Consider the following 27,874-nt stretch of genomic DNA (forward strand, 5'->3'; position numbering starts at 1 on the left):
TGTAACATAAAATTACGTAAGGTGAGTATAACGTTATCTGAATATTTGGATTACTTAATTTACTGTAGAGAAGCAAAGACTAGGATGTCGTAACGTAAGATGTTTTGTCTGCTAAAAGAAAATAAAAAGCCCAGACTTTACTGAACCGTATAAAAAATATTATTGATAGAAGAGGAGGAGACACATCCGCGCAGCATGTTTTAGTCCTGGTTTAATCCTGTTAAATCCCTGTTTTAGTCCTGGTTTCGTCCTGGTTTAGTCCTGGTTTCGTCCTGGTTTAGTCCTGGTTTAGTCCTGGTTTATTCCTGGTTTAGTCCTGGTTTAGACCTTGTTTAGGTCTAGTTTAGATCTAGTTTAGATCTAGTTTAGACCTGGTTTAGACCTGGTTTAGATCTAGTTTAGATTTAGTTTAAACCTGGTTTAGTTTCCGGCAATGAGTGGAATTACCAAAAAAAAAGAAAAAAAAAAAAAGGAGGAGGATACAGCCCAAAATGTGAAAACAGGAAAACAGGAAAATAGAGCCGTGTAATCCATTTATTTCAACAAAGTAACTGTAATCCAATTACCACTCACTGAAACAGTAACTGTAACTGAATACAGTTACTCATATTTTGTACTCTGATTACTCCGGTACATGTAATCTGTTACTCCCCAACACTGGATGTCGCAGATTATAAATATATAGTTTAGTTTATAAGACAAGGACCTCATGCAGGGGCATTAACCAAAAAAACATTGAAAAAAAAATGCTTTGTACAAGACAGTAGCTATCAGAGCTAATTTCCATCTATACTCCCTGAGACAGACAAAACATAGAATACAAAAATAACATAAACAATGCAAACTATATACAATCAGTTACAAAATGTACGATGACATTAAATATCTTAAATATCCGTTCTGCTTAAATCAGGTTTAATTTAGTTGTTTGTTAATGTTGTTAAAAAAATCTGTTCTTAAACCTTTTGAAGTCTTTGCATAGTTTCAAATGTGCTGGTAATTTGTTCCATTCTGTTGTAGTTTGGAAAGAGAATGCTGATTGGTCTAGAGCTGATTTCTTTCAGGTGCTGCTCTAGTCGCTGCAAGTGGACCTTGTACTTCTGCTCATCTGTTCAGACGTTAATGTGACAAACTTTCTGAGTGGTGGAGGAGCCATATTGCTAATCATCTTGAACAAGAGTCGCAAAATTCTAAACTGAATCATGTTTCCAGAGCTTGCATTTTATGTCTGTCAAGTATTTTGCAGTGATGATATTGTGGCAGTTTTCAGCAGACACAAGGACAATATTTCTTCCTTAAAAAGACAACAAAATGACGACATGATTCTTGATTCAAATTCAATTAATTGCAGAGTCCTAATGTGAAGATTAGATAGTTGGCATTTTACTCCAAAACCATATAAAATTAAATATTCAGATGAGAATTACCTGTGCCACCATGGCCTAAGCCTAAGCTCAGTCTATGGGAACTCTGTATTGTTCTCTCTATATTGATGTTAAGCTGATAACATCATGGTTGTGACAGGCCTATCTTGTCGAATGACCACAGGGAGTAGAACCACCAACCTCTGTCCCTTTGGTGGGATGAAGCCAAACTGTTTAATGGGCACAAATGATTATTATCTTTCTAATGAGTACCTCCATGTCATTGTTTAACATGAGAACAGTCAGCTCCATTTAAATGTAGATGTCCCTCCACCCATCTCCGCCCCCTGCTCCTCCCCTCACTCACAGTCACCAAACACAACCTCACAAACACACACACACACACACACACACATGCAGGCAGGTAACAGGCAGAGCTCCACCTGCTGGTCAGCACAGATGTAACACAGTAAGACTACTATGCCTGTCAGTTTTAGAGGTGCGATATGTTGCTAAAGAAAATATAGACCAAAAAATGTTTCTAAATGTACAATATTGTTTTAAAAAGTGTGTTGCATTAAATAAATAAATATCAGAATGAAAAACTTGCATAATTAGTTTGTAATAGTATGTTGCCTTTGCTCAAAAAGTACTACAATCACAACTGAACCTGTGTTGCCAGAGCCTTCACCTGCAAATTGAGGACACATACAAGTTTGTGTCATTCTCAGTCTCCGGAATTCACTCACTGAGCTGCAGAGGCTTCACTAAACTCTGACTTTAAATTTATTGATCCACAAGGGAAATTATTTGGGCACAGATTCATTCATTGTCTGCAGATGCTGGGGATAACTAGTGACAATTCAGATCAGAGAGGACGTTTCGACATATAAACCAACTGGATTTCTGCATTGAAATTCTAAACCCAAATGAGATTGCCGTGAAGCTCATTCTGCTTCTGATTAGAAAATTGCCTTAAGAACCAAGACACCAAATTATAACATAAGTAAACGGGTGATCATGTCCAATGATTTTGTAATTAAGAATATATTTGCCTTATAATTGATTTTAGTAAAAGCTATATTTGCACTGATCAAAACAAAAAAAAATAATTCTTACATATGATAGATAAATAAATTTCCTTTGGGATAACTAAAAAAATCAATCTATCTATCTATCTCTGTCTATCTATCTCCCTCTCTATCTATCTCTCTTTCTATCATCTATCTATCTATCTATTTGTCTCTATCTATCTCTCTATTTGTCTCTCTCTCTCTCTATCTATCTATCTATCTCCTGTCATCTCTCTCTCTATATCTATCATCTATCTATCTATCTATCTATCTATCTATCTATCTATCTATCTAGTTCCTTTAATAGTCATAGAAGTTATTTATACAATCCTCTACATATCTACAATGTAATTATAGTACAGTAACAGTGATCCATCCACTATTTATAGAACAATAAACTGATATAGTAAGAGTACAAAGGCAGGGCTTCAGACTACACACATTTGTCATCAGGTGTTTCACTCTTATCTGCAGAGGCTGTGAGCTCTGCCCTTCTCCACACAGTGAGAGCACAAGAAACCAAATGGTCTTTTCATCAGGTAAAGAGGAATTCATTAGCAGCAAGGCACTAATGCAAAACAATACAAAAGGTGTTAAGTTTGGCTTAGGTAATAACTGAAAATGAATCACCTTAGCACTTGCAGTTTAATGACAGAATGTATGTGATTCATGCCATATGTTGCTTGATTGTCAATTTTAGTACTTTGGACAATTTAAAAATGACCAAATGTTTTGTTCATTTCTATATTGCTTCGTATTTGGCAGTTAATGATAAACATTTGTGCCACGTGCGGTGTCATGTCTTTGATTACAATGCTGCATTTGACCATTACACTGGATGCCCTGCCTGACTCTTACCCTCATCCAGACTTTTTACTATATGTCTAATATGTCACTCACTTAGAGCTTTTTAATTATGACAGCAGAAATGACAAATATTCTCCATGTTTTTAAAGTCAGTACACCGTAAACACTGATCATTTCATTTTTCTAGTGACCCGAGTAAAGTCATGGTGATGTACAAGACCTAGAATCATACACTCCCTCCTTGTATATAGCAATTATTGTCAGTATAACCTTAGAAGAACAGACATCTTATAAAAAAATGAAGATAAGAACTACAGCGGTTAGAGTGGTTAGTATATGGAACAAGAAAAAAAGTCTAACACTGCAGAAGCCTTGAAAAAAGGATATAAAGCATTACGTTTTGAAAGATATAGAGCTCTGGAATTAATGATTTAAGCACTCAATTTTGTTTGTTTTAATTTATATTTTGTCTCTTATATATACAGTAAGTCGCAAGTGAAACTGTAAATGCAAACTTGCTGTTCATACGCTGCTTATCTTTCTTGGAATACTGTCAATGTTTAATAGAGATTAACGTTATAAGTACTTTTTACTTCAGCATAACCCTTTTCAGTCATGATCCATGAGGTTGTAATCTATGTTATGTTTTGTAGTGCTGCAAAATGACCGAATAAAGTACTACTACTACTAATACAGTATAATCATTAACCGAATAAAGTACTACTACTACTAATACAGTATAATCATTAACCGAATAAAGTACTACTACTACTAATACAGTATAATCATTAACAGACCAGTGCAGACACACCGCCTATTGATTTATAAATTGCTTAGCGCCCTCTGCAGGTAAGGATGCTGTTTTAAGACTTATTCTAGTTGCCTGTCAGTCTCTGCACCACTATTGGTTTATATTGGGTATCAGCAAATACCTAAAGGTGCACTAAGTAACTTTTTGGTTGGGGGTTCGTCACCTGCTTGTTTCTATGGATATGTCATTGCTCTGCCTGGAATGTTCCACAATGTGACATTAAACAGTCCTACCTTACATTTATTCAATTAAAGGTGGCTTTATAGCTCAAAAATACCTAAAAAAATAAAAATAAAACAGACATTCTGACTGAGAGCGGGGAACAGGTTTAACCATACTGTGAAACATTCCAGACAAAGCAATAACATCTCCATGGAGACAAATATTTCATGGACCATCCACCAGAAAAAATACACAGTGCACATTACATTGCCCGAATATTAGGGATGTAACAATAACGGAAATATCGTGATATCGTATCATCAAAGTTCTCACAATAATATCGTGGACCATCACAACATATCGAATTACAAGTCTCTTTGCTTAAATCAAGAGTTATGGTGCAGCAGTAGCTAAAAATAGACAGGGAACTACATAGATCATGATCCTTTGCTACATTTCAGTGCAGACTACAAGAAGAACTAACAGTTCAAAGCACTTTCAAGTCTTAGTTCTTTGGATTAAGTCTTATCAAAGCATTTTAAGAGGAAAAAGTAGCATATTAACTATTTTAGTTGTTTAGCCTCCACAAAATATCGCAATAAATATCGTACCGTGAGATGAATATCATGAAAATGTCATACCGAGAGATTTGGATATTGTTACATCCCTAATCGTGAGCCTCCCCACCATATCGTGAGCTTTCCCACGATATTGCAATAAATATCGTACCATGAGGTTCATACGTGACAATATTGTATCGTGACACTTGGATATTGTTACAACCCTAGTGAATATAGTTCAAATATTTTATAAAATGTAGTTAAAATGCAGGTTTCTGTGTTCATTTGCTAACACACATACACTGGAATTAAAATGCAGACTTTTGATGTAAAAACAGTGAGCTCTAAGGTGTAATAGTCACTAATAGAAACAGTAAGGTTCATAATTTGTACATGATACCATTTGGATATGTATTTCATGACAAGTACAATAGAAGGGATGGGGCAGGACACAATTTCTATGAGACAAGACATGTTGAGATTCAATCCACGAGACTGAGACGAGATGAGATTTTGATGTGTCTAGGCCAGTTCATAATTTCTTCTTCACAACTTTTGCTTTATTTAATTTTACAGTTTTATCATTGTAGCAGTGTTTTTTTGGTATCACAGCTTCTCAAGAGAAGTTACTCAGCAAAGTTAACCTTTTTTTTAAATCCGAGACAAATGTAAAAAAGTAAGGAAAAAAATCTCACAAGAATTTTCGATCTTGTGGCAATTTTGTCTCATGAGATATTGTGGCACGAGATCTTATCCCATTCCTAGTAATCAATAGCGAAATCTGGTTTTGACCCCTATCTGGGAGTATAACAACATATTTTATCTAGAATCTTAAAACAGCCAATAATATTTTGTTGGGGGAAAGCACAACATGTACTAATTTAAAAGAATAAAGTCAGGTACCAGCTTCAAACATTGTATTTTTTCATATCAGGGTGTTGTATTCTGTTCCATTTGACTGCAGTATTTTGTGTTAACTTGTGTGTGCAGAATTCGCAATAGTCTCGCACTAGCACACAACCGCAGACCGAGCACACGATGCACACGATGTCCTATAGGCAAAGAGGACACTATAATCTCCCGTATGTACTCTGCTTAAGTTTACTGCATGAACAATATGTATGAGTACTTCCAGAGGATTACTGTGCATTTAACAGTGTGTGGTAATAGTCTCCTCAGGTTTAAGTGCAGCGGCCTCAATGTAAAAACATAAGTAATCCATGACCTTAAACGCAAAAAGGCTTACATGTTACCAAACAAGAATGAAAACTGGATAATTTAATGGATGTATGGAGGATTTTTTTTGTTTGAAATTGTCAATTAAAGTTAGCTAAAAAAAAAAAAAAAAAAAAAAAAAAGAATGAAAATCCATCAACTGTAGACGTGGTGGGGCAGCCAAACATTAGCCAATAGAAAACGAGGCTACCTTGTTATCTATTGGCTGTTAGGTTGTCAATCAAGCTCCCTACGTTTCTCGTGGAACTGAGTGGCCGACGCTCTGGGATTACGTGGTTTATGTACGCCTCCTACACATTACACATACACAAGATGCTGTTTAGTCACCCAACGCAGTGGTTCTTAGCTGCTATTTTGAACTGTAGCGTCCTCACAGTTAACACAAAGTTTGTTGCAATGGCAGACAAGAATCTACCACCAGTTAGCAGCAAAAGAAAGTCCATTTTTGAGGTTACTGAAAGAAGAAGAGAAGAGGAAAAGGAGCAAAGCCAAACTAAGGTGATTCCTTTTAGAGGTCTGACCTGGACAGAATTTTCAATCCCGCTCCCACCCACACTTGTATTGTTCAGTCCCGCTCCCGCCCGCACTTGTATTGTTCAGTCCCGCCCCCGCCCACACTTGTATTGTTCAGTCCCGCCCCCGCCCGCACTTGCAAAAAATTTAAATTTTCATTCCCGCTCCCACCCGCATCTGCAATATTTCGTCCCCCTCCTGCCCGCAAATAACACAAGATGGGGGCGTTCACTTTCTTCAGCTTTATCAAACACGGTGAAGCAGAAATTAATTGTCTAAAATGTGTGTGAGATTAGACCACATCCTCAAGTTTAGGTTACTTAAAATGTTTTTATTAATGCCAAATAAAATATCCAGCACAAATGCTGTATGATAGGCATACATTAGTCATTTGTATATTTTACTTTACACTCATATTTAGTTTGCGGGACTGTAATGAGCTTTCAAAATGTGTGCCGCACTACACTGTTTTGCGTCAGGTCCCACGGGAGTGCAGGGTTCTAGTGCACTGAAGCAGACAAAGGGTCTAAAGACTGATGCGTTGATCGCTAAATTACTTCTGGAGAGGTATCTTCAACAGCAACTTGTTCTGAACACACACCGGCTATAAACAAACATGATTTCTAGCGTAGGTGGAGGTGGGAGGAGGCGTTTCTACTGTCCTGTGGAGGAGGGGAGGTGTCATGCATGTGCAACATTTGAAAAAGGACAAAGAGTCGCTGTATTTCTCCTTCCTTGGAAAATTCTCTATACGACCTTTACAAATATTGCGTCTGTCTTAAAAACATGAAAAACACAGTTAGTTCATTTTTAACAGATTAAACTACTCCAAAGTTATTCCTCACTTATCCAATTATTCACCACGATGAGTTTACAAGAACTTTTCACAGCTTCCAGATACCAGAGTAGAGTTTTGCCACAGTAAGGCTAACAATGACTAGCAGGCTAAGCATACAATTCCTGATTATTGGACAATAAAACACTAAACACATAAATAGAACAGAGCACACAAGAGCTGCTTATAAAATATCTGAGTCAAAACGGGTACAGGCCAAATATGGTGCATTAAAACTCCACAAGAAAGTCATTACCAAAAAGGGGTAATTGTCTTATCTTACTATTTATTTTCCCTTGACAAACTGTACAAAAAGCACATCAGGTTTCTTAACTTAGCTTCATAAACAGCAGTCTTTCTTTACATGTCGCAGTTGGTTTGTCAGTTTAACAGTGATTCTCTATCAGTGTGAAGAACCACAGAGAGGTCACTGAATTCTGACACAGACTGAAGCCACAACAGCCACAAAGACGACTGTGTTCAATAAACGCTGCATTTAAACAGTGAACAAAATGGGGCTTTAGTAAACTGGTGATAGCTGAACTCACAAAACAAAATATAGTTTCAGCTTATAAAGCTAAAAACACATCACGAAAATTAAGGCTGTGCAATTAATCAAATTTTTATTGCAATTTCAATTTGTGTGTCAAACAATCTCCAAAGTAATATAATTGAGTTGGAACATAATATAGTTTATTTTGGGATATTTTTTATAGAAATGAGTATATTTATTAATTTTTTTAAATATAGAGATTGTAGAACAGCTAGATATATAGTTTATTTTGGATACTTCCTACCTACTGGATATTTATGTTTTTCTATACCTTATTTTATGTTCAAAGTATATTTGATTCATTTTATGTTTTATACATCACAAAACTGCTCTAAGGTTCATATTTGTAGCCTATATTTATTTTCAGGTTTTGCGAAAATTATCAGTAACAAAGTGGGTTTTTAAAGAGAAATGCTGAATAAACACATCATGTAACTAAAAAATTTAATTGTGATTTTAATATTGACCAAAAATAATCATGATAAGAAAACTAAAACATCTACAGTAACAAAGTAACTGCTAGCAATTAAAAGCCCTATATTATGCAAAATGGATTCTTGTGAGCTTTAAGTCTTCAGAATGTTGTTATCTTCTCAAAAACATACCTGGATTTGTGTTTTATTCAATACGGTTGAATAAAAAATAAAGGCTAGATCACTGCTGTGATGCTAAAAGTCTTTGTTAAACCACTCTTGAGCAAAGTTCATATGAAACACACACGCATAAACGAGTTCCCTTCCACTAAACAAGCACCGAAACTGTAGTGCTTTAACAAAATAATTTAGTAAAATATACCAAAAAATACTCTTGGTGATATATCGATACAGCAATCCCCGATATCAATACAGTTTCATCACATTAAACAATTCCATATATGGATATTTCAATATTTTTGCAAAGCCCTAGAGCTGACCTTTTGAGAAATGAAACCGCAAAAGTGGAGATTATATTTTGCAAACACATTTCTAGTTGTACCTCTTGTAATTGTTCCTCTTTGCTCTCTGCAGCTGCACCCTCTGCCTCCACACACTCCATTTGCTCCTCGTGGGTGCTGCTCTGCTCTGTCTTGGTGGGTAAGGTTTGGGTGGAGTCCCATTGAACCGTATGGACCGGGGTAGAGTCACTGGTGGAGGCTGGAGCAGAGTCAGAGTTCTGGGCTGGACTCTCCTCTCCTCCCTGAGCTCTGGAGTCTCGCTCCTGCAGCTGCTGTCTGTACTTCTTCTTTAGCACCAGGTACTTCTCACCCTGCATAGAGGAGACAAACAAAACAAAGTGTAAACAAACTATAATATAAAAGCATCCTAACTTCACACGGTATAACACATTGGTAAATGGTAACATTTTTATACTGCGCTTTTCCACCTTCAAGGCATTCAAAGCGCTTTACAACAAGGAACCACTCACTTATTTATTCACAACGCACAAGAGCAGCTCTAGAGGTGACTGCTCTGTGCCATTTAGGAAAAGTGCTTTTGGACAGCTCTCCTTTGCTTATCAACCAGGTCAGACATGAAGACAGTGCAGCTCAGATACAAGAGCTTTCAACTCCGGCAGAATTTTCTAAAGCTTTAAAACAGTGGTTGTTCAATGGTTAAATATGGCACCATGTTTAACAAAATTATACATTTTTTTATACTAAGGGGTTGTTGGTTTAACTCTTTAACTTTTGATTTCGAACTTCAAATGAACTGTGTGAAATTAATTGTATGTATAGTGAGTGTGCTGGTGTTATGTACTTTTGTGTGATTGTTGCTCTACTTTTCCCTGTCTTGTAGATGATTTGACATCAACCTGAGGCCGAGGGACCGAAGATGGAAATGATCCACACTGGCTATAATCTTTACATATTTACATTTTAGTTACATTAATATGTAAATAAGAAATAAGAAATTGACACACACACATCAGTGTACACAGACACTAGTCTTACCCAAGGACAACATCATCTGTGGGAGCTGAAATTGCACCATCAATCTGTGAGTCAGTGGATCAGACCACTCAATCAATGATGTTTTAGGTTGAGAGTTGGATTCAAACTGACAAAAATGCTGACAAATGCTCTTACCAACTAAACTAGTGCGGCCCATTAAACTCACTATAAGGCTTTTCTATCTTCAAAGGCACTCAACCCGCTTTACATCAAGGAACCACTCACCCAAATATACGCAGACAGGTGGGTTAAGTCTTGCCCAAGGACACAATAACAGTGTCTGTGGGTCAGTGGATCTGACCTTTCTATGAATTATATATTATTATTATATATTATTATAAATGTCAACAGCAAGATTCGTATTTGCCAACCTTTAGATCAGAGGATGAGCACTCCAGTATAGGAGTACACTAAAGGTGAACGCAACTTTTCTGGTAGAGGAAGCAACACATGCTTGTCTCCATGGAGATGTTATCACTTTGCCTGGGTGTTCAAGAGTTTTGATTCTTGCCCAAGCTCTAAACTCTACTCAGAATGGCATTAAGCAGACAGAAGTTACATGTCAGATCTGTGGAGAAGCAAACTCACTCTCAGTGAACATGTTTTTCAATGTATCTTTTGAGCAATAAAAACACCTGTAAATCACCTTAAATAAATACAAAACATGAGCGTTTAAAGCCATACTGTGGAACTTTCCAGCAAAGCAATAATATCTTCATGGAGACAAGCAGGTGGTAGATCCCCCAATAGAAAAGTCTTGATGATTGTATCAATAATATAAAATGAATATAACAATGGTAGTGAGTACTTTTGGTTTTGGTACTGCCCAGTATATGAAAACCACCACAAGTAAATTTCCACGTCATGAAAAAAAGTCCTCAATTACTAATTTTCATGATGACGGTTGGGGTTACAGTATGAGTAAGAATGATAGAAGAGGAACTGAAAACTGCAGCTGCTGATTCTTGGGAGTAAACCTTGAGTTTTTATTCAATTCAAATTTGAAAATGCTATCTCTTAAACCCTTAAAGGGCTGAAATTTCACTATTTTCTGATATATTATAATACTGTTGTTTGCTCTGGAATTGCCCATCTCTGCTGAACTAAAAGAAAAAGGAGCTCTTAACTTGAAAATTACTGCTTCATGACATCACAAGGTGGATCACAGCATTTTGAGCTCTGGAGATGTAGACTAATAAAGGGTTACTCAAACATGTGTGAATGAAACAAAACGCAACTCCAGGTCTGTTTTTGATTAGGTAACTACATTCTATCATGAGTAATATAATAGGACCTTAAAAAGTCAAACATTTTTAACAAAGTGTTTCATTAATGAGGGAGTACTGAACTTGTCCCAAACTGTCCATATAAGGTAAAGAGCTGAAATAGTTTACTCACATTCTCTGACTTGACCACTGCGATTCGGTCGATTATGAGCTTGAATTCTTCTCTGTATTTAGCTGCAGGGAAAAAGAAAAAAAGACATGTCAAAACTAAGTATAGACACCAATTTGTAATACTTTGAAAGAGTTATTATGGGAAACAGAGAGTAGAGTGTTCTCGAGGACCTCCTTATAGCTTGTTATAGGGAGGCTATTTTAAAGATGTAACGTTTCTGATGTAGGGTCTGCTTCCTGTTTGTTTCCATGGAGATGTCATTTCTTTGCTTGGGATGTTCCACAGTATGACATTAAACTTATCCATCCTGCATCGTTCGACTACAGGTGTTTTAATCCCTCAAAAATACTGTGAAAAAGATGAATGTTAGCAGGCACGCCTCTCTACAGATCTGACCTGTATCTAAGCCTGGTATGGTCACATGCTTGTAACCATGGTTAATGCCATACTGTGGAACATTCAAGGCAAAGCAATGCCACCTCAAGCTTGTGACAGACCCTTTACCAGAAAAATTACATAGTACACACAGTAAAAAAAAACATTTTACTGTATACAACATTTCTCCACCCACAAGGGTCATTAAAAGAACTAAAGAAAACAGGTGGTGGAGCAACAGGTTAAAAGAGTCACTGCCTTCAATACTGTGGATGTTTTCACTTAATCTAACCATAAACAAACTGTGATTTTAGAATCTAAAGCCACTCCCTCCAGCTCAGTTTAATCCCACACAGACAGAGCCTCTTCATACCTGAGCTGAGTCCTTCCTGTGGGAACCAAAACATTCAAACGACTCTTTAGATAAAGCTAACTGTGTTTACATGAATAGAGATGCTTAACGGCACGCAGGGGAGATAAGAGTGAGCATCACCATGGTAACCTCAATAACTTCACATTCAGCACTGAAGGCCATGTTGGGAGTGTAGATTCTACTCAAGCATTTCATGTAAACAAGCAAGGAGTATAGGCCACCATGTTTGTTTTTACACTAACAGACCATGGGGGTATTCCATGAAGCAAGTTCAACGAAAGCCGCACTTATTTGGCCAATCCAGGCTTGTTAAATCCTCAGTTCCGCTCCACCAAAGTGACAAACCAGAGATGGTGCTGAGTTTGCGCAGTAACAAGCACTCAGAAACACACCAAGTCGGGTCCAGGCTAAGATTATTACAGCTTTGTCTCCAAGAATATCTAAAGAAATATTTCAGTCAAAAACACCTGTTTCTGCCTTGTCTCTCCATGTAAAGTGTCTTTGAGTATCTTGAAAAGTGCTGTACAAGTGTTATGTATTGTATTGATGCAGTTTAAACCGGTCGTACGCTGCTACGCACACGTGTCTGTGGATGCTGCACTCAAAAAGGCACAAACCATATAAAAGCCTATGACCATTATTTCATTCAAATTATCTTGCACATGTGGTTGTTGTGAGGGGCACAGACAGATGCCGTTTGGACTCTGAGGTTGAGCTGGTTTTCATTGAGTTCTGTCTGTTCACTCCTTCATCATCTCTCTTTCCTCAGCCCCTGGTCTCTCGCTCTCTGTCAAACTGCAAACATGTCAGCGCAGATTTGATCCTTTCTTGTTAGGCTACATGTGAAGATCTCCGTTATTGTTTTACTTTTACGCACAAGTTCCATGTCCCAAATCAAGCTCTTGTTCATCCTCTTCTCTTGTTTAGTCAGATCACAAAAAACACACTTTCAGCTCATTTTCTGTGATGTCGTTGCTCCGTTGATTCTGGTCTTCTCAGTGTCACCGGGAGCGAGCACAAAACGCAGCTTAAACTTCAGGCCTGAGTTAGCTTTGGTCAGACTCAAGCTTATTTCTGTCATGGATACTCCCCAAAGTCTTTCTTCTGATTGGTTAATCAGCCTGTCAATCACGCCCCTTTTAATCAGGTATAGAAAAAGTGATTAATAGGCTCTGTGCACTGCAGCATGCCAGCTATATTTTTGCAAAATAATAGTTGTAAGGTGAGTATACAGAAACATAAAAAGAAAATTATAATGTCACAGTTTTGGAGATATACAAAATTAGAATACTGAGTTTAGTGTCTGCATTAATGAAAAAGTTTGCAAAAAGAGCTGATTTGAAAAAAACTAAACAAGACATGCAAGCAGTGTAATCTTTCAAGGAATGTGATTTTTTTTCTTTCATTGCAAAATACAAACAGTTACAACCAAAACATTTCCAGACATTCCCAGGATTGCCATAATAATACACTCCATTCTGAAGCTTGGTACCATTCCATTTTTGCTCCAATGTATTTAAGGCCTCCAAACACTGCAAACCATAAAAAACCACTGCTGTTTTGGTGACTCACAGCCACTCGACCACACATGAGTAACACCACAACCTCCTTAGAAAACATCACCACATGTAACAGTGTTTTGCAGATTCTAAACACTTAAAACATCCATTCTTTATCTACAAATGTCAAAATGAATTTGTTTATTTTGCTGTCCAATTAGGGAAAGAATTAGAGATGGAACGCTATTTGTTCTTTTTAAGGTATCAATTACCTGCCTTCATTTTCCAGCAAAGGCCAATATTTTCTTTAGTCCACCCAGCTGCGTAAATATGCAGAAAGAATATATGCATAAAGCTATATTTGAACACTTGAGTCCAAAGAGGGTACTGCAAAACGTGACTACACGGCTCTCTTGTACATTTTGGAGAAAAACAAGGTTGTGAATGAGTTTGCATTAAATTCAAATCATATTCTATGGGGAAAATTACCAAAATTGGCTCTACAAATTGGCACAAAAATATTGGCAGGGTTTATTGGTCAGCAGGTTCTCTGGATTCAAAATGACTGGTACCAGCATGCCACGAAAAACCCATATCTGAGAATTTCTAAATAGAATCTTAATACAAGTACCAGGCTGAGAAGAGACCAGTGCAATATTAGTGTAACAGGGTGAATATTTTTCTCAAGTAGATGGCGTAAAAACTGAATGACGCCTCACCGTGAGTTTTAGTTTGCACTCTTGGAAGAGTTAAAAGATGACTACCTGAGGACCTGAGAGTCCAAGACGGTTCATATGATAAAAGCAGATCAGATAAATAAATAGGAGGCCGTTAAGAGCTTTATGAAACAATACGAGAAAACGTTTTTGTTTACATCTGGCTTTTCTGCACGTGCACAGTGGCTGATAGGCAAAAAGTCAGTGGGGCCACTCGTTTGTGCTGACAGTTGTGTTGCGTATGAGATAATTTGTCTTATTTTATAGTAGGTTTTGCATTTAATTGTTTGGACATGACTTCATCATCTTAGTTACTGAATGCTGAGATTAAAAAACGATACTTTGAAAAGTTAAAACTCTATGATAAATGTTGACGAAGTTGATGTTATACGCCAATAACTGTTGACGATGTTGATGTTGTATTGTTGTATGACAATTGTTGATGCTGTACGCCGATATCTGTTGACGACATTGATGCTGGACTGTTGTATGACGATTGCAGATGTTGTACGTTGATAACTGTTGACAGTGGGGATGTTGTACGCGATAACTGTTGACAATGTTGATGTTGATGTTGACTGTTGATACAACGCTTTTTGCCTACCAAAATGGTTGTCGCCCGAACGTAACATCATTGTGTTTTCTCATATAAAAGAACTTTAAAATCTATCCTGAAGCTCACAAGCTCACACTTAGACCTACTGTACTGTCTCCCCCATTAAATGTCCAAACAATAAGGACATTCCAGCTCCAGAGATCCCAGCGCTGCAGAGGTGTACTGGGAGTGACGCGCTGGACAATTGACGGCTTCCTGTTTTTGTGACAAACCCACAGGAAACACAGAGGAAGCAGGACTCACATATGCGCTGACAAAAGCATTCCTTCAGTCTACGGTGAGATCTGTACACATGTGAGTTATTTATTAGCTACACTGTCAAACATGCACTTGTTTACTCCCCAAAACTAGACAGTCAAAGGTGAATTTACAGTTTGCAAGTTTGGGGATAATTTACTCAAAAGTAAAAAAAAAAAAAAAAAAGTTGTGAATCAATATAACAATTTAAAATTAAGAATCAGTTCACAGTGACTCAGATGTTAAGAGTGATTAGACAGATACTACTAACATTCAGTTACATTCTATGCAGTCTACTGTCTACATAAAAATATTATAATAAGGAAACATAATTTATGGCAGTTTCTCAATCAGTGGTGCATGTATCACGGGTGTCCTCCTTTTGATTAGGAATGAACCAAACGGATACTGTTATCAAATAGGGACCCAGCCCTATTTGATAGCAGTATCCGATTGGTCATTCAGAAGTTGCCGATACGATACATATCTTGATACAGTGCACTTTCGGTTCGATATGATATATTTCAAATGGATTCGATATTGTTCAATAAAAAATAAAGGCTAAATCATGGCTGTGATACTAAAAGTCTTTGTTAAACCACTTTTTATACAAAGTTCATATGAAATACAGACATTTTAATCATCGAGTGAACAGTGAAAATGTCAAATGTGCTGGATTAACTAGTTTTCTTTCCCTGAACAAGTAACAAAACCTTAGCCAGGCTGACGTCACCTAGTGCCTCCGCTCAATTTCATTTCTCTCCGGTAACTAGGTCAGGAATCGGAATACACTAGACAGTTCGCAAAAACCCCAGAAGTGCAAGTTCGGGCACCTGCCAATCAGCGAAGAGCCATACATTCTTTGTTGGTAACGTTTCCCAAGATCGAGGATTTAAAGCCGTAATCAGTGACTTTTATCAAGGGGAAAGACGTTATTGTCCTTCTCCCTATGGGATTTGAGAAAAGCTTAATATACCAGTTAGCCCCATTCGCAGCCCATTACATATATCACGACCAAATAGCAGAGATTGGTTAAATGAAAAAGTACCCGCCTAACGTCGAGCGAGGTCAGACTGATGAATCAGGCTAACAAAACCTAGCACTGTAACAAAATAATTTTGTAAAATACACCAAAAAATACTCTTGGCCATATGTCGATACAGCAGTCCCCGATACTGGTACTGTATCACGATATGACATATCAATATTTTGATATTTTTGCACACCCCAAGTATCAAGTATCAGTGCCAATGCTGAAAAATTTGCTGGATCAAATATCATCTTCCAAATATCGGTTCAGTCTATATCCTGGTTGGACAGATAAATGGATGTAATAATACTGGTAGTAGTCAAGCCAGAAACTGTCATAATATTTCAATTTTTAATTACACAAAGCTGTTCTGGAGTTACATGAGGGATACATAACAGTTACATAACACATTTGGATCAGTTTTGTCTTATTTTATTTTTGTTTAAAGGAAATAAATTCTGGGTATTGGCAAAAACTTAAAGCTATAGTGTCGAAATCAGTACTTGTTGTGAAAGGTTTGAGAATCACAGACCTATGACAATGACCTACAAACCTGTTACAAAGCACTGTGGTCCCATTTTGTGCCGTGCTTTTTTTACACTTCAAATAAAGCATTGCGTCTTTAGTTTATTCAGGTGGTCAGCCCAAACTAAATATCGGCCTCTGCTGGAGATTAAGAGCTGATAGCCGATAAACGAGCCGCTAATGCTAAAAAGTGCAAGTCCAATATATCAGCCAACTGATATACTAATCGATTCCAGCTCAGACCAGGTTCTGTCGTTGTGTCCTTAGGCAAGACATGCAATGTTTAAACCATATTGAAATACCTTGTGGTCGCTGCTTGAATCCTCCTGTCCCAGTTTGTATTATGTGTGATGCAGCTTCATTGTGAGCATCTGGTCTTAATTATGATTAAATATGACACAAAGCCTCTCGCTCAGCACATGCTCAGACAGGCTCACGCAGAAGAGCACTCTTCTAATTGGAGAACTGTGTCAGATGGCCCAGTATCAAGGCTCTAAAACCGCTGTTAACTGACAACACATCTGCCCAATGCTACTTTCAAGGTCACTCTGAATGACAGGATTCTGGGACAGTGGGATAGGTTGTGTTCATGTTCTATAATTCAATAATGTTATAATTTCATATGGAAGGTTTTGGCAGCATTAGGATTCGTTCATATGTATGTATGTTGCTATTTGGTCTTGACGTATGTAATGCACTTCCCGTAGGAAGAAGGCCAATAACGTCTTTCCCCTTGATAAAATTCACCAAACATTCTCTTTTTTCCGACTTTAAAGCCTCAATCTCTGGAATTGTTGCCAACACAGAATGTCTGTGTTCTCGTCTACATCCATCTCGAATGCTTTGTTTACTGTTGTGCTGTTCCAGAAAAAGGGACCCTGTCATGGCTTCATAGCTCTTTGCTGATTGGCCCGTGGGTGGTTTACAACTTCTGGAATTCTTGCAAACCATCTAGTGTATTCTGATTTCTAACCTAGTCGCTGGAGAGAAATGAAATTGAGTGGAGACACTAGGTGGTGCCAGCCTGGCTAGATTTTGATAGGTGGAAATAATGAATGGATCAGCTTTATGTAGCACTTTTTTGGACAATCAAAACTTCCATGACGGAAAAGAGTCTGCCAATCTGCGCCATCCGCCCCTCCAACCACCACCACTCATGCACACACAACTTTCATACTAGGTAATGTGGGAGAAGTGCCTTGCCTAAGGACACAACAACAATATTTTGAGACTGGTACCCCACACTGGCACCTGGAATTCCCATTGGTCTCCCATCCAAGTACTAATCAGACTCTGTTTACCTTCTGAGATCTGCGGAGACCAGACAGAAGCTGGTATGGCCACATATTTATAGTAAGAGAGAACATGTTGAATGTTGTGCCAGCTTTTGTTTCATGCGGATAGGCCCAGTAATTATAGAGGTATGAACCATAAACCAGGTCAACAAATCTGCATTCACAGTTACACAGCAAATTCTACCACAGAATTCTGCCCTGTTCTCCAGCTCAGTTTTCACTCTATTGTGATGTCATATGAACCCAACTTGTACAAAGTGTTCCTTGTTACAATGCTGTCGTAGAACTGATATTGTCATAACCAGAATTACAAGTTCATTTTGGGAGATAACTTCAGTAATCTAATCACACACATTTTCCTCTCACAATAGAAACACATGTGACATTTCTAGCAAAGAGCAGAGGCCAAAGTGCAGAACAAACATTGTGGTCTTATATTTCATTTGATTCATTATGTTGTTGGACCGGTTTATTAGTCAGTAATGATAAGTAAATAAGACAATTAGATTAAACTGATGTCTCTCAAGAATGAGGCAACGGCCTCTTGCAGTGACTGAGGTCAGACAAATTATAGTACTTTTTGGTTTCAAAGCAAAACACTCATTTTGAGCCATCCACCCTTGTTTTGGATTGGAAATTGTCAGGGTGTCCTTGTGGTGTCTAGATGTGTATAAAACCTTTTCCTGAGAATAAAAATGTAAATTGAAATGACACTAACACCTGGGTACTACAATGCATAACAATATTCAGTGTATTAACATGCAATGGGTTATAGCAATATGGATTTCAAATAAGAAATCATACAAACATGGTGATGCTGACAGACGTACTTCAGCCTGTATTAGTGTCAAAACAGACTGTTTTGTTTGTGGAAAAACAAAGTCCTTTGTGCATTTGTGGACAGGGAAAATGTCTGTGCTTTTCTCTCAGCTAGATGTTTCTAAAGTTAGATTTTAAATCTTGTTTCGCTGTTGTGAGGCTTCCAAAGGTCAGTAAGGCTGGGTATCAGTACGAAGTTGCCGATACGATATATACCTCGATACATAGGCCACAATGCAATACATATCTCAATACTGTGCACTTTTGTTTCAAAAAGATATATTTCAGATTGATTTGGTCCAGTTCAATAAAAAAAATTATGGCTAACACATGGCTGTGATACTAAAAGTCGTTTTTAAACCATTTATTGCACAAAGTTAATATGAGATACAAACATTTAAATCATCAAAACAGTGAAAATGTCAAATGTGTTGCATAAAGAGGTTTCCTTTCAATAAACAAGCAACAAAACTTTAGCACTGTAACAAAATAACTAAGTAAAATACACCAAAAAATACTCCCACAATATTTATACTGTATCATCGCATTAAACGATATGATATATTGATATTTTGATTTTTTTGCACACTCCTACTGGTCAGATTCAAATAGTCGCCATGACACTCCTCATTTTCCAATCACTATCATTGGGAGCCGTTCCAAACTGATAATGTGTAGAACTCCATTTGGAGTGAACCAGGGCAGGGACAAGATGCTTCTCAGCATCAGAAGGAACGTGTTCAGCGACACTTCTGTCAGATTGCCCAGGGGCAAGTGTGACTACAGAAAAACCTAGCAACCACCACATGTTAAGAAGAGGGAGTCAAGACAAGTGGTATAAACTGTAAATACGGTGACTGTTTACCCGGGACAGTCCCGGTTTTGAGCCCTGTGTCCCCTGTCCCAGTGGATTTATCCAAAACCAATGATTTGTCCCAGTTTTATACAGGAAATTTCCCAGGTGTCCCTATTTTTGGGGACACCAATTCGATACCTGGCAACAGTAAAGAGGGGCATAAATTGTCTAGGTTTTTTATTTTAGGTTTTTGTTTAGGTAAAATTATGTCAAAAACATAGAAAATATGACTGTACTGACTCAGATGTTATTGTGAATAAGTCATGAATGGGAAAAGTGCATAACAATTTTCTTTAATTACACACTTGTTTCACAATTTTATTATTGCTAAACACGACAGACCCGGGGGTGTTCCTGTTTTTTAAAAGTTTGATCACCCTATATATGATTAATGATTGTTAATTACGGTGGTCAAAATTGTGAAATCATCTTATCTGGATAGTTTTTCCATCCACTGCAAAAAAAAATAAAAAAATCAGGCAAAAATAGCCAGTATTGATTCAGGAGAGGATTACATAAGCATTTTAGTGGGAGGAGGAGAGAAGAGCAAAGGACTCAGCCTGGATGTAAGACACACAGTGAAATCAATGTCTTCTGCAGGAAGGTTGAGGACAGCATGGGCAGAGATACAGTCCTACAATACACTCTCCTGCACTGTCAGCTCATATAGTCACTGGGGACGGTGGTGGAGCTGAGGAGGGGGCAAGGAAATGACACAATTCCTGCTAAAACTGCAGATTTGTGGGGGACATTTAACACAAAACAGATGTCTATTTTCCCACTGAAAAGCCTGACAAAAAGGCAATTCTGCTATAGCAAGAACACACTTAGTTGTATCATATTTTATGCTGGCACACGTTGTCTCACTCACACATATCAACAGATAGGACGCGGTCAGGCTAATTTGAATAAGACAACGATGGATGGCGTGCGTAATATGTCATAAAATTGGTATTACGCGTGATTTTCGTCACATTTAACGACACAGAGGGAAAAAGCGGATACTCACCTCGTAATTGCAAGTCACTGTGGCCGATAAAAGGTTTAAATGTCTTCAGGATATCAGCATTTTTGACCCTGCCCGAGTTTCCTCCGGTGGTGTAGAAGTAATCCAGTAGCGACTCCTCACTTACATCCTTCATTGTAAAATCTTGTCAAGTCGTGTTTTTGCGCGGGGAATTGTCTTGTTTTTAGGGGTTTTCTGAATGGGTTTTATCGTGGTGATGTGTTACTCAGCCATGTTGCAGTCCTCTTCTTGGCTAATTTGTCATAGTAAAGTCTAAACTTCACTCCACCCAATGCGCGCAAGGCTGACCACGGCTCCTCCTGCGCTTAACCCTTTAGTGACACAGCATCTTTGGGAACAAGAAACAGGATGTGTGTGGAAAGTTGATAAAATGTATAGAAAAAACGTAAAATGAACAGAGATAAACTAGAACTGGACTGTGGAAGCTAAAGCGAGCAGCGAGCAACACAATGGCTATTCATGAGGTTAGCTAGAAAGCTCTATTATGCTAATGTGATGAAAGTGTTTACTTTTCAAATTCTTTAACTAAACTGATTATATCATGCATCAGTTGTTATATTATAAATGTTTTTACTTCATTAAATATAGAAGAGTGAAAATATATTTACACATTAAAATAAATTAACAATTAAAGGTACAGTATGTAACTTTAACATGGCGTCTGTATGATTCCATGGTAGCAGAAAGTTAAAACTTATACTTTTGAACATTCTTCCAGGAGAACAATGAGTTTTATGCGTTACTATATGGAATATTATAGCCATGTGAACATTTATTAAGGGAACAAGCACGAAGAGGCCCAGCTCCAGGCCAAATCAAAGTCAGGTTTGTGAAGATGGAAGCCCACTCACAATCAGGAGGACATATGTTATTAGGTTCCTTTTTTTTCAGTCCAAGAGTTAGTTTTTCATACCTGACAGTTTCGATTGCTTATTAGTGGTCTTCCTCAAAGTGGTCATGTGATGTTGCTGTGACATGTCTGGTCAGTTGATTTATACAGATTTTGTATATTACAGATTGTCACAAGGGAGGCAGGACGACAGCGCCATCTACAGTCCCACTTCCTCAGGACAGTATCCCAGGTGAGTTAGAGTAAATAAGCCCCCTTGTCCCGGTTTATAGTCTCATGGACACGTTTCTGTATTTCGATTGCCTCTTTCATCCAGCGACGGTGTTTGTTTTCCTCTGCCACGATGATGTTTGCTCCGTCCCAGTCCATAATGTGGTTCTCTCTTTTACAGTGATCAGAAGTGTCCGATTTGAGTTGTTCCTGTTCTGCTTTGTGTTTTGTTGCTCGCGTGCTCGTGTGGAAACTCTTAATCTGAAAAAAGGACTTAATGACATAAAATATCGAAAGACCTCATTGGATAGGAGGATGCATGTTTTTCAGTGCAATAAAACTTTTTTTTTTTTAAAGAAAGTTACATACTGTGGCTTTAATATCATTCTGGATTGGTTTGAAAAGAGAAATTGCCATCTTTATATATAGGCCTATAGGCTGTTGGAGATGGACCCACAACATGGACTTATTTGGTTAATTAGTCTGCAGGAATTTACAACGGGCCAGAGCAGACAGACGCCTATGGCCACAGGATGTAGTGTATACAGAAGTACAGAAGTACAGCCCCGCTCCTGACTGTCCACCAGCTAAAGGCCTATGTTTGGATTCAGCTGTTTATCCCTGGAAAAATCCACTGGCATTTACAGCGTTTACATTTTATATGTGATTAATGTTGTAGTAAGACTCAATGGAGAATGGCAAAGAAGACAAACACACCATCTTTAACACAACTATAGGCTTATAAATTGTTATGATTTCTATATTATGATATTTGAAAGACTGAAAATGGTTGTGACAATGTGTATATTTTGTTGTGCTCCTCAGATACATTGCATAGCCTAGTTTATGTTTAACTTGACAGCCTACGTACATAACCATACAATACACAACATTCTTATTGGTATAACCCATTGGCGTATAAAGACATACTACCTAAGCCAGGGGTCTTATAGCATAAATAACTAGGCTTAGCTATTTTGTATAATCACTTCTATAGTTCATTTTTGTACCGAGGTCATTTGAAGATAAGGGCTCTGATCACAGCTGTGAGACTCAAAGATTTATGTCAAGACAAATGCAGGATATTCCAATCTATCTAATTGCAAATTAACTAAATAGGACAAGAACTACTGCAAGGGATGATGTCATGATTTGTTACCCAAATAACACCCTGGATGGAGTCTGATTGGACTGTGCAATATGCCAAGAGGCCTGGCTGACCCATGCACCAGCGAAGAGGCACTAAGTCTAAACCACGGCAGCCTCCCACTATAGTTTATGTATAAAGGTCACTGTATAGGTATAAAACATTGAGTCTCTGCATGGGATTGTCAGCACAGACTCCTTGTACAAGTATGACTTCCTAATATTGGATTAAGTAAATTATCTGGACTTTATTTCTGTTTAAAGTGTATTTTTATCTAAGCAGAAACGAACACGAGAGGAAAAGGCTGTTTTCCTCAACAGTCTCCAAACTGTAGCTCGGGAGCTACCAGTAGCTCTCTACCCCCTTCTATTTAGTTCGCTAAGGGATTTCTAAATTACACGTATTGTGCTGAATATGTCAAATTTGATTCATTAAATGCTGATTACCATTGTACATGTATCATTTTGATGCCTAAATTTGATACACTCATAAATGGATAATAGTTCATGTTTTATAGGCATCCAACTGTTCCTCATCTAAGGCTGTGGCTCATCTATTCACTCTATTTCTTGTGACTGTTAAAAGTTGTAGCTCTCTGGCATTTTGGTTTTGTAAAAGTAGCTCATTGGAGGAAAAAGGTTGGAGACCCTTGAGCTAAGCTAAGGATATTTATCTCACTGTAACTTAGAGAAAATAGAGTACATGTAACAATACTAACCAAAAGTGCTGATCTGTGGCTCCTCTCTTATCTCAAAAGTCAATAGCTGTGGCCTAACCGTGCAGAACAGATTGCATCATGACGACAGCTTTATCAGACTTTTGCAATGCGTCAAACTTACTAACTGTTCCTATTGTGTATTTATAACTAAAAACAGTAAAAGCTGTGTTGTGATGATACAAACATTTTAAACTAAATTTTGATACTAGGGAATAGATTTGATATTGATTCCAATACCACAGTGATAATTAAAAGCACTTTTTCTGTACTATACTCAAGATCAAGGTTCATTTCTGTCCTGTGAAGGTCACTTTTTTTTAGCATTGATACCTTTTTAAATCAGTATCTAATTTTAGTATTGATTGTTGATACTTTTGGCAGCTCTAATAGTTTATTTCTTTTTATACGTACAATATTTATTTCTCTGTCTTTCAGTTCATTCAGACTAGACACGCTCACATACGTCCTCTGTGGTCCCAACTCTCCAGCAGGTATTAGGTAGAGAACCCACTGTCAGAGTAATTGTGTGATTGCATTGTAAATATTAAATGTGTCAGATTTAGATGTTAATCCCTGTGTTCTCTTCTACTGTAGATTCTCCATTTAATTTGACAATGAGTTAGAAAAGTCTGGTTTGTGTTGTTTGAGGCCTGAGTCCAGAGGAGACAATATTGTAATTACTCTAAGCCTCTTTCACAGTGATACAATTATTGAGGTGAGCAGTTTACATGAAGTGGACCTTATGCTCTATTCATTTAAAAACAACACAACTTTTATCAGGATTTAGACACTCATCCTGCAGCATATGTCATGTCTTTGTGTAATGAATTACAGACAGCAGCTGGCTTCACTCTATCACCAGCACTAAAACAGCAGTGTGCATAAAATCATTATTCTTATGCATCCATCATTTAACAGCATGTTTAATCTTTGATGCAAGCTTTGATTTAATGAAACCTTACCCCTTTTTCCAGCTGCTATTGGGGCCATATGTCAGCAAGAGTTTAATATGCAACATGTCAAACCTGATTTCAATAAAACATGCTTCAGAGGCATATAGACAAACTCATCTAGGAATGTGTAGGTATTTGCTTGTGCTTTTGTGAAACTCTGTCGTCCTTTGTGGTTTTCTCTTCTCCAAGGATTGAGGACACATTATATTTCCCATCACTCCTGAGATCCATCGCTCACATCAATGACAATGAGAAGGCTCAAACTGCAGTGGAGCTCCAGTCGCCTTACTAACCTGTGGGAACACTGCACCTGTTTCTAACATTAACCAACAAAACCATGTACCAGTAAATGAACTGGACTGTGGTAGCTAAAGCGAGTAGCGAGCAACACAATGGCTATTCATGAGGTTAGAAAGCTCTGTCTGTTTCTATTATGCTAATGTAAAGAAAGTGTTTACTCTTCAAATTCTTTAAATAAGCCGATTATATCATGCATCAAGAGTTATATTATAAATGTTTTGACTTCATTAAGTATAGAAGAGCGAAAATACACTTATACATTAAAATACATTAACAATTAAAGGTACAGTATGTAACTTTCTGGGGGTGGTATGGGACCTGTATGATTCCGTGGGAGCAGAAAGTTAAAACTATACTTATGAACATTCAAGGAGATCAATTAGTTTTATGCTTTACTATGGGGAATATTATAGCCATGTGAACATTTAAATGGAAAACAAGTACGAGGAGGCCCAGCTCCAGGCCAAACCAAGGTCAGGTTTGTGGAAATAGAAGCCCACTCGCAGACAAGAAGACGCATGTTTTTTAGTGCAACAAAACAAAAAGAAAGATACATTCTGTGGCTTTAATATCAGCCTGGATTGGTTTGAAAAGAGAAATTACCCATGAGAAACTGCATGTTTCTAAAACCATGTACTGGTAAATGAAGATTTAATTATCGTATCTGTTTAGTGTTCACATTTGTTTTGTATTTGACATGTAATAAAGCAGCCCTCTTATGACAACTCTGTCCCTCTTTGGCACATGCTCATCTGAAGCCTGGTGAGAAACAGAAAATATTGTGGAGGGCCAAGCCAAAATGCTTAACTAAGTTCTGCATAATATTAATTGTATTTCTTTATAAAAAGCAGTAAATAACATTGTTTTGGGAAGCTGGTAAGACTGGTAAGAGTTTATGTTATGACTAAACAATGAAAAACTGAGTTTGCCTTACAAAAAATGTCATTTTAAAAAAAACCTTCTAAAATAAAAGCAATGCAGCTTTAATCTATGCATGAGATAAAATTATAAAATATGTTAATTTTGTGATTCTAAATAAGCTTAAACGGGCCAATCAGAGTCAAACAAAGGGCTGTATGTGGCGCAGGAGCTGGACAATGCCCACGTCTGCTGTAGTGTAAGGCCAAGTCTTATGTCATCTTCTGGTGTCTGAGTTGTTAATTTTGATCAAATCTGACATCCAACTGAGAGTCGGCCAGGCTACTTTCTCTTAGATAGTAAAATGCTCTTTATCCACCAACCCAAAGGTTCAATCTTTACAAGTATAAAAGGTACAGGTACAGACACATCACTGGTGCACGGCTACTACAGTGACCATAGAAAGTGCGACAAAGCCTGCACACTGACGAAGCTCCACTGATCAAAACAGTTGCCATTCATTAAAAGCAGTTTGGGAGTAAGTGTACAGGCTTTGTCGCACTTTCAGTCTTTACAAGTAACTAACAAAAGACTCATGGGTTAGTATGACTGTGAGTGCACTATTGATCCCTTGTTGATTCTCTGCGTTTGTCCCGTCCTTCAACAGGTGCTGCTGGGGCAACCTGTCAGAAGCAGCATGTTGATTTATTAAATATAACAGACAGATGTCTCCAGATCTTGCGCTGATCTTGGTCAGGCTGGAGGATTTGACCTGTGCTGCATGTTTTGGGTTGATGGGGGAAACCGGAGTGCCCAGAGTAAAACCCACCCAGCTGTGAGCGCTGGCATCTGTCGACTGGTGATCTCTCCGTATGTCTCTGCTCGCCGTGGCCTTTTCACAGCGTCTCTTGTAAACACGCTTTAGTTCCCTGTCGTCTTTATTGTGCCCTGTAAAACATGTCCCAAATCCAATCAGCTCGCTCCTGTACACAGGCCGTGTTAGTGAATGGGGCTGTAGTGCTGCTAGTGACCCATAATCCCCATAGTCAGATTATACAGAGCACAGGCTTAACGAGGGATTGTTTAGATGACAATGGTGTCTACCTGATTTTAATCCCACTCCAAAAGAGAACAGGGATGACAGACTTTAATAAATGAAAGTGCTCCCATAATCAGGATTTACTAAAGTGTCCCTTTGTGTTAATCTGACATTTTTACAGCATGGTTTTTGACATCTGCTGCAGCGCCTGGTGTTAGCTGGGTGGTTAGCTGGATGCTGATGTTATAAAGTAGGATTTAAGAGCAGGACTTTTTACAGGCAAGAACAGAGATAAAAACACTAATGTATACCATAAATATATAGTAGATTAAATATAGCCCCAATTTCAGATACTGTGTCACATTGTCGCATTATAATGTTGTCTCCTCATCACAAACTGACCTGGACTTGTGTTTCGTTTCATTCACAAATGTTTAACGCACAAATCCTGTATATTTAGGCTGAGTTCTTCTCTCAAACAGAAAACACTGTTCCACCTTGTGATGTCAGTAATACAGGAAGTGCTCCACTGTGTTTTTAAACTAACTCCATATACTGTACTTTTACTAGAATCATCTGGATAATTTCAGACCTGGAATTTCCAATCTCCACAGAACAAAATGTAAAAGGAACTGTTAACTTGAAAACATGTACTGTACATATACTGTACATATACTGTACTGTATATATGAGTGGACATAGCTAACACTCTCGCCACCGTGTGCCAAATAGGAAGTTCACCAGGAGGCTCTTCCGGCTCCTTCTGACTCAGGCTCATCATTTTGGTCTTAAAATGTTCGTATTAACCCGCGACACATGATCCAAAATTTTTTTCCGCTATTTTGTCCAACAAAAAATCCTATTCATAACACAGAACCTGGCTCCAGATTCACTCCTGTAACTGTGAGCATCGCGAGTCTCATTTGAGCGGCGCTGAACACTATGGGTGACGTCGTATTTGCTTAATCCACTTCTTTTATACAGTCTATGAATGGAACAAAGTACAACTCCAGGTATGTTTGTAAGGTTATATCTTTATAAAAATGTATTTCTAACCTTCCACGGTGGTTGGTCTCTCTCACCCTCATTCCAGCTCGAGTCCTCTACCAGAGGCCTGGGAGCCTGAGAGTTCTGCGCAGTATCTTTGCTGTTCCTGCACTGCACTTTTCAGGAGTGAGATGTCCGTTGT

The 27,874-nt window shown here is 37.9% G+C and overlaps 1 protein-coding gene and 1 long non-coding RNA gene across 3 annotated transcripts in view; one reads left to right on the forward strand and one right to left on the reverse strand.

Annotated features, from left to right (window-relative positions):
* LOC110154617 (ankyrin repeat domain-containing protein SOWAHB) overlaps positions 1–20,901 on the reverse strand; it is a 36,820-nt gene extending 15,919 nt beyond the window's left edge. The window contains exons 1-3 of one of the 2 annotated variants that reach the window (XM_020918626.2): positions 20,593–20,899; positions 11,243–11,304; positions 8,890–9,159 (exon numbers count right to left, since the gene is read on the reverse strand). In XM_020918626.2, the coding sequence (XP_020774285.2) occupies positions 8,890–9,159; positions 11,243–11,304; positions 20,593–20,725 (465 nt within the window). In that variant the 5' untranslated portion in view covers positions 20,726–20,899. Of the gene's footprint in view, positions 1–8,889; positions 9,160–11,242; positions 11,305–20,592 lie in introns of both variants that reach the window. The other variant, XM_055165548.1, reaches the window with a different exon arrangement.
* Positions 20,860–25,327, forward strand: LOC129412274 (uncharacterized). The gene is made up of 3 exons (XR_008633646.1): positions 20,860–21,074; positions 21,627–21,692; positions 24,678–25,327. It is a non-coding gene; the product is annotated as an uncharacterized LOC129412274 (long non-coding RNA).
* Positions 25,328–27,874: the final 2,547 nt, after the last annotated feature.

Source organism: Boleophthalmus pectinirostris, unplaced genomic scaffold (assembly GCF_026225935.1).
Source record: "Boleophthalmus pectinirostris isolate CB_2022bp ecotype Guang Dong unplaced genomic scaffold, ASM2622593v1 HiC_scaffold_8, whole genome shotgun sequence".
NCBI lineage: Eukaryota > Metazoa > Chordata > Actinopteri > Gobiiformes > Gobiidae > Boleophthalmus > Boleophthalmus pectinirostris.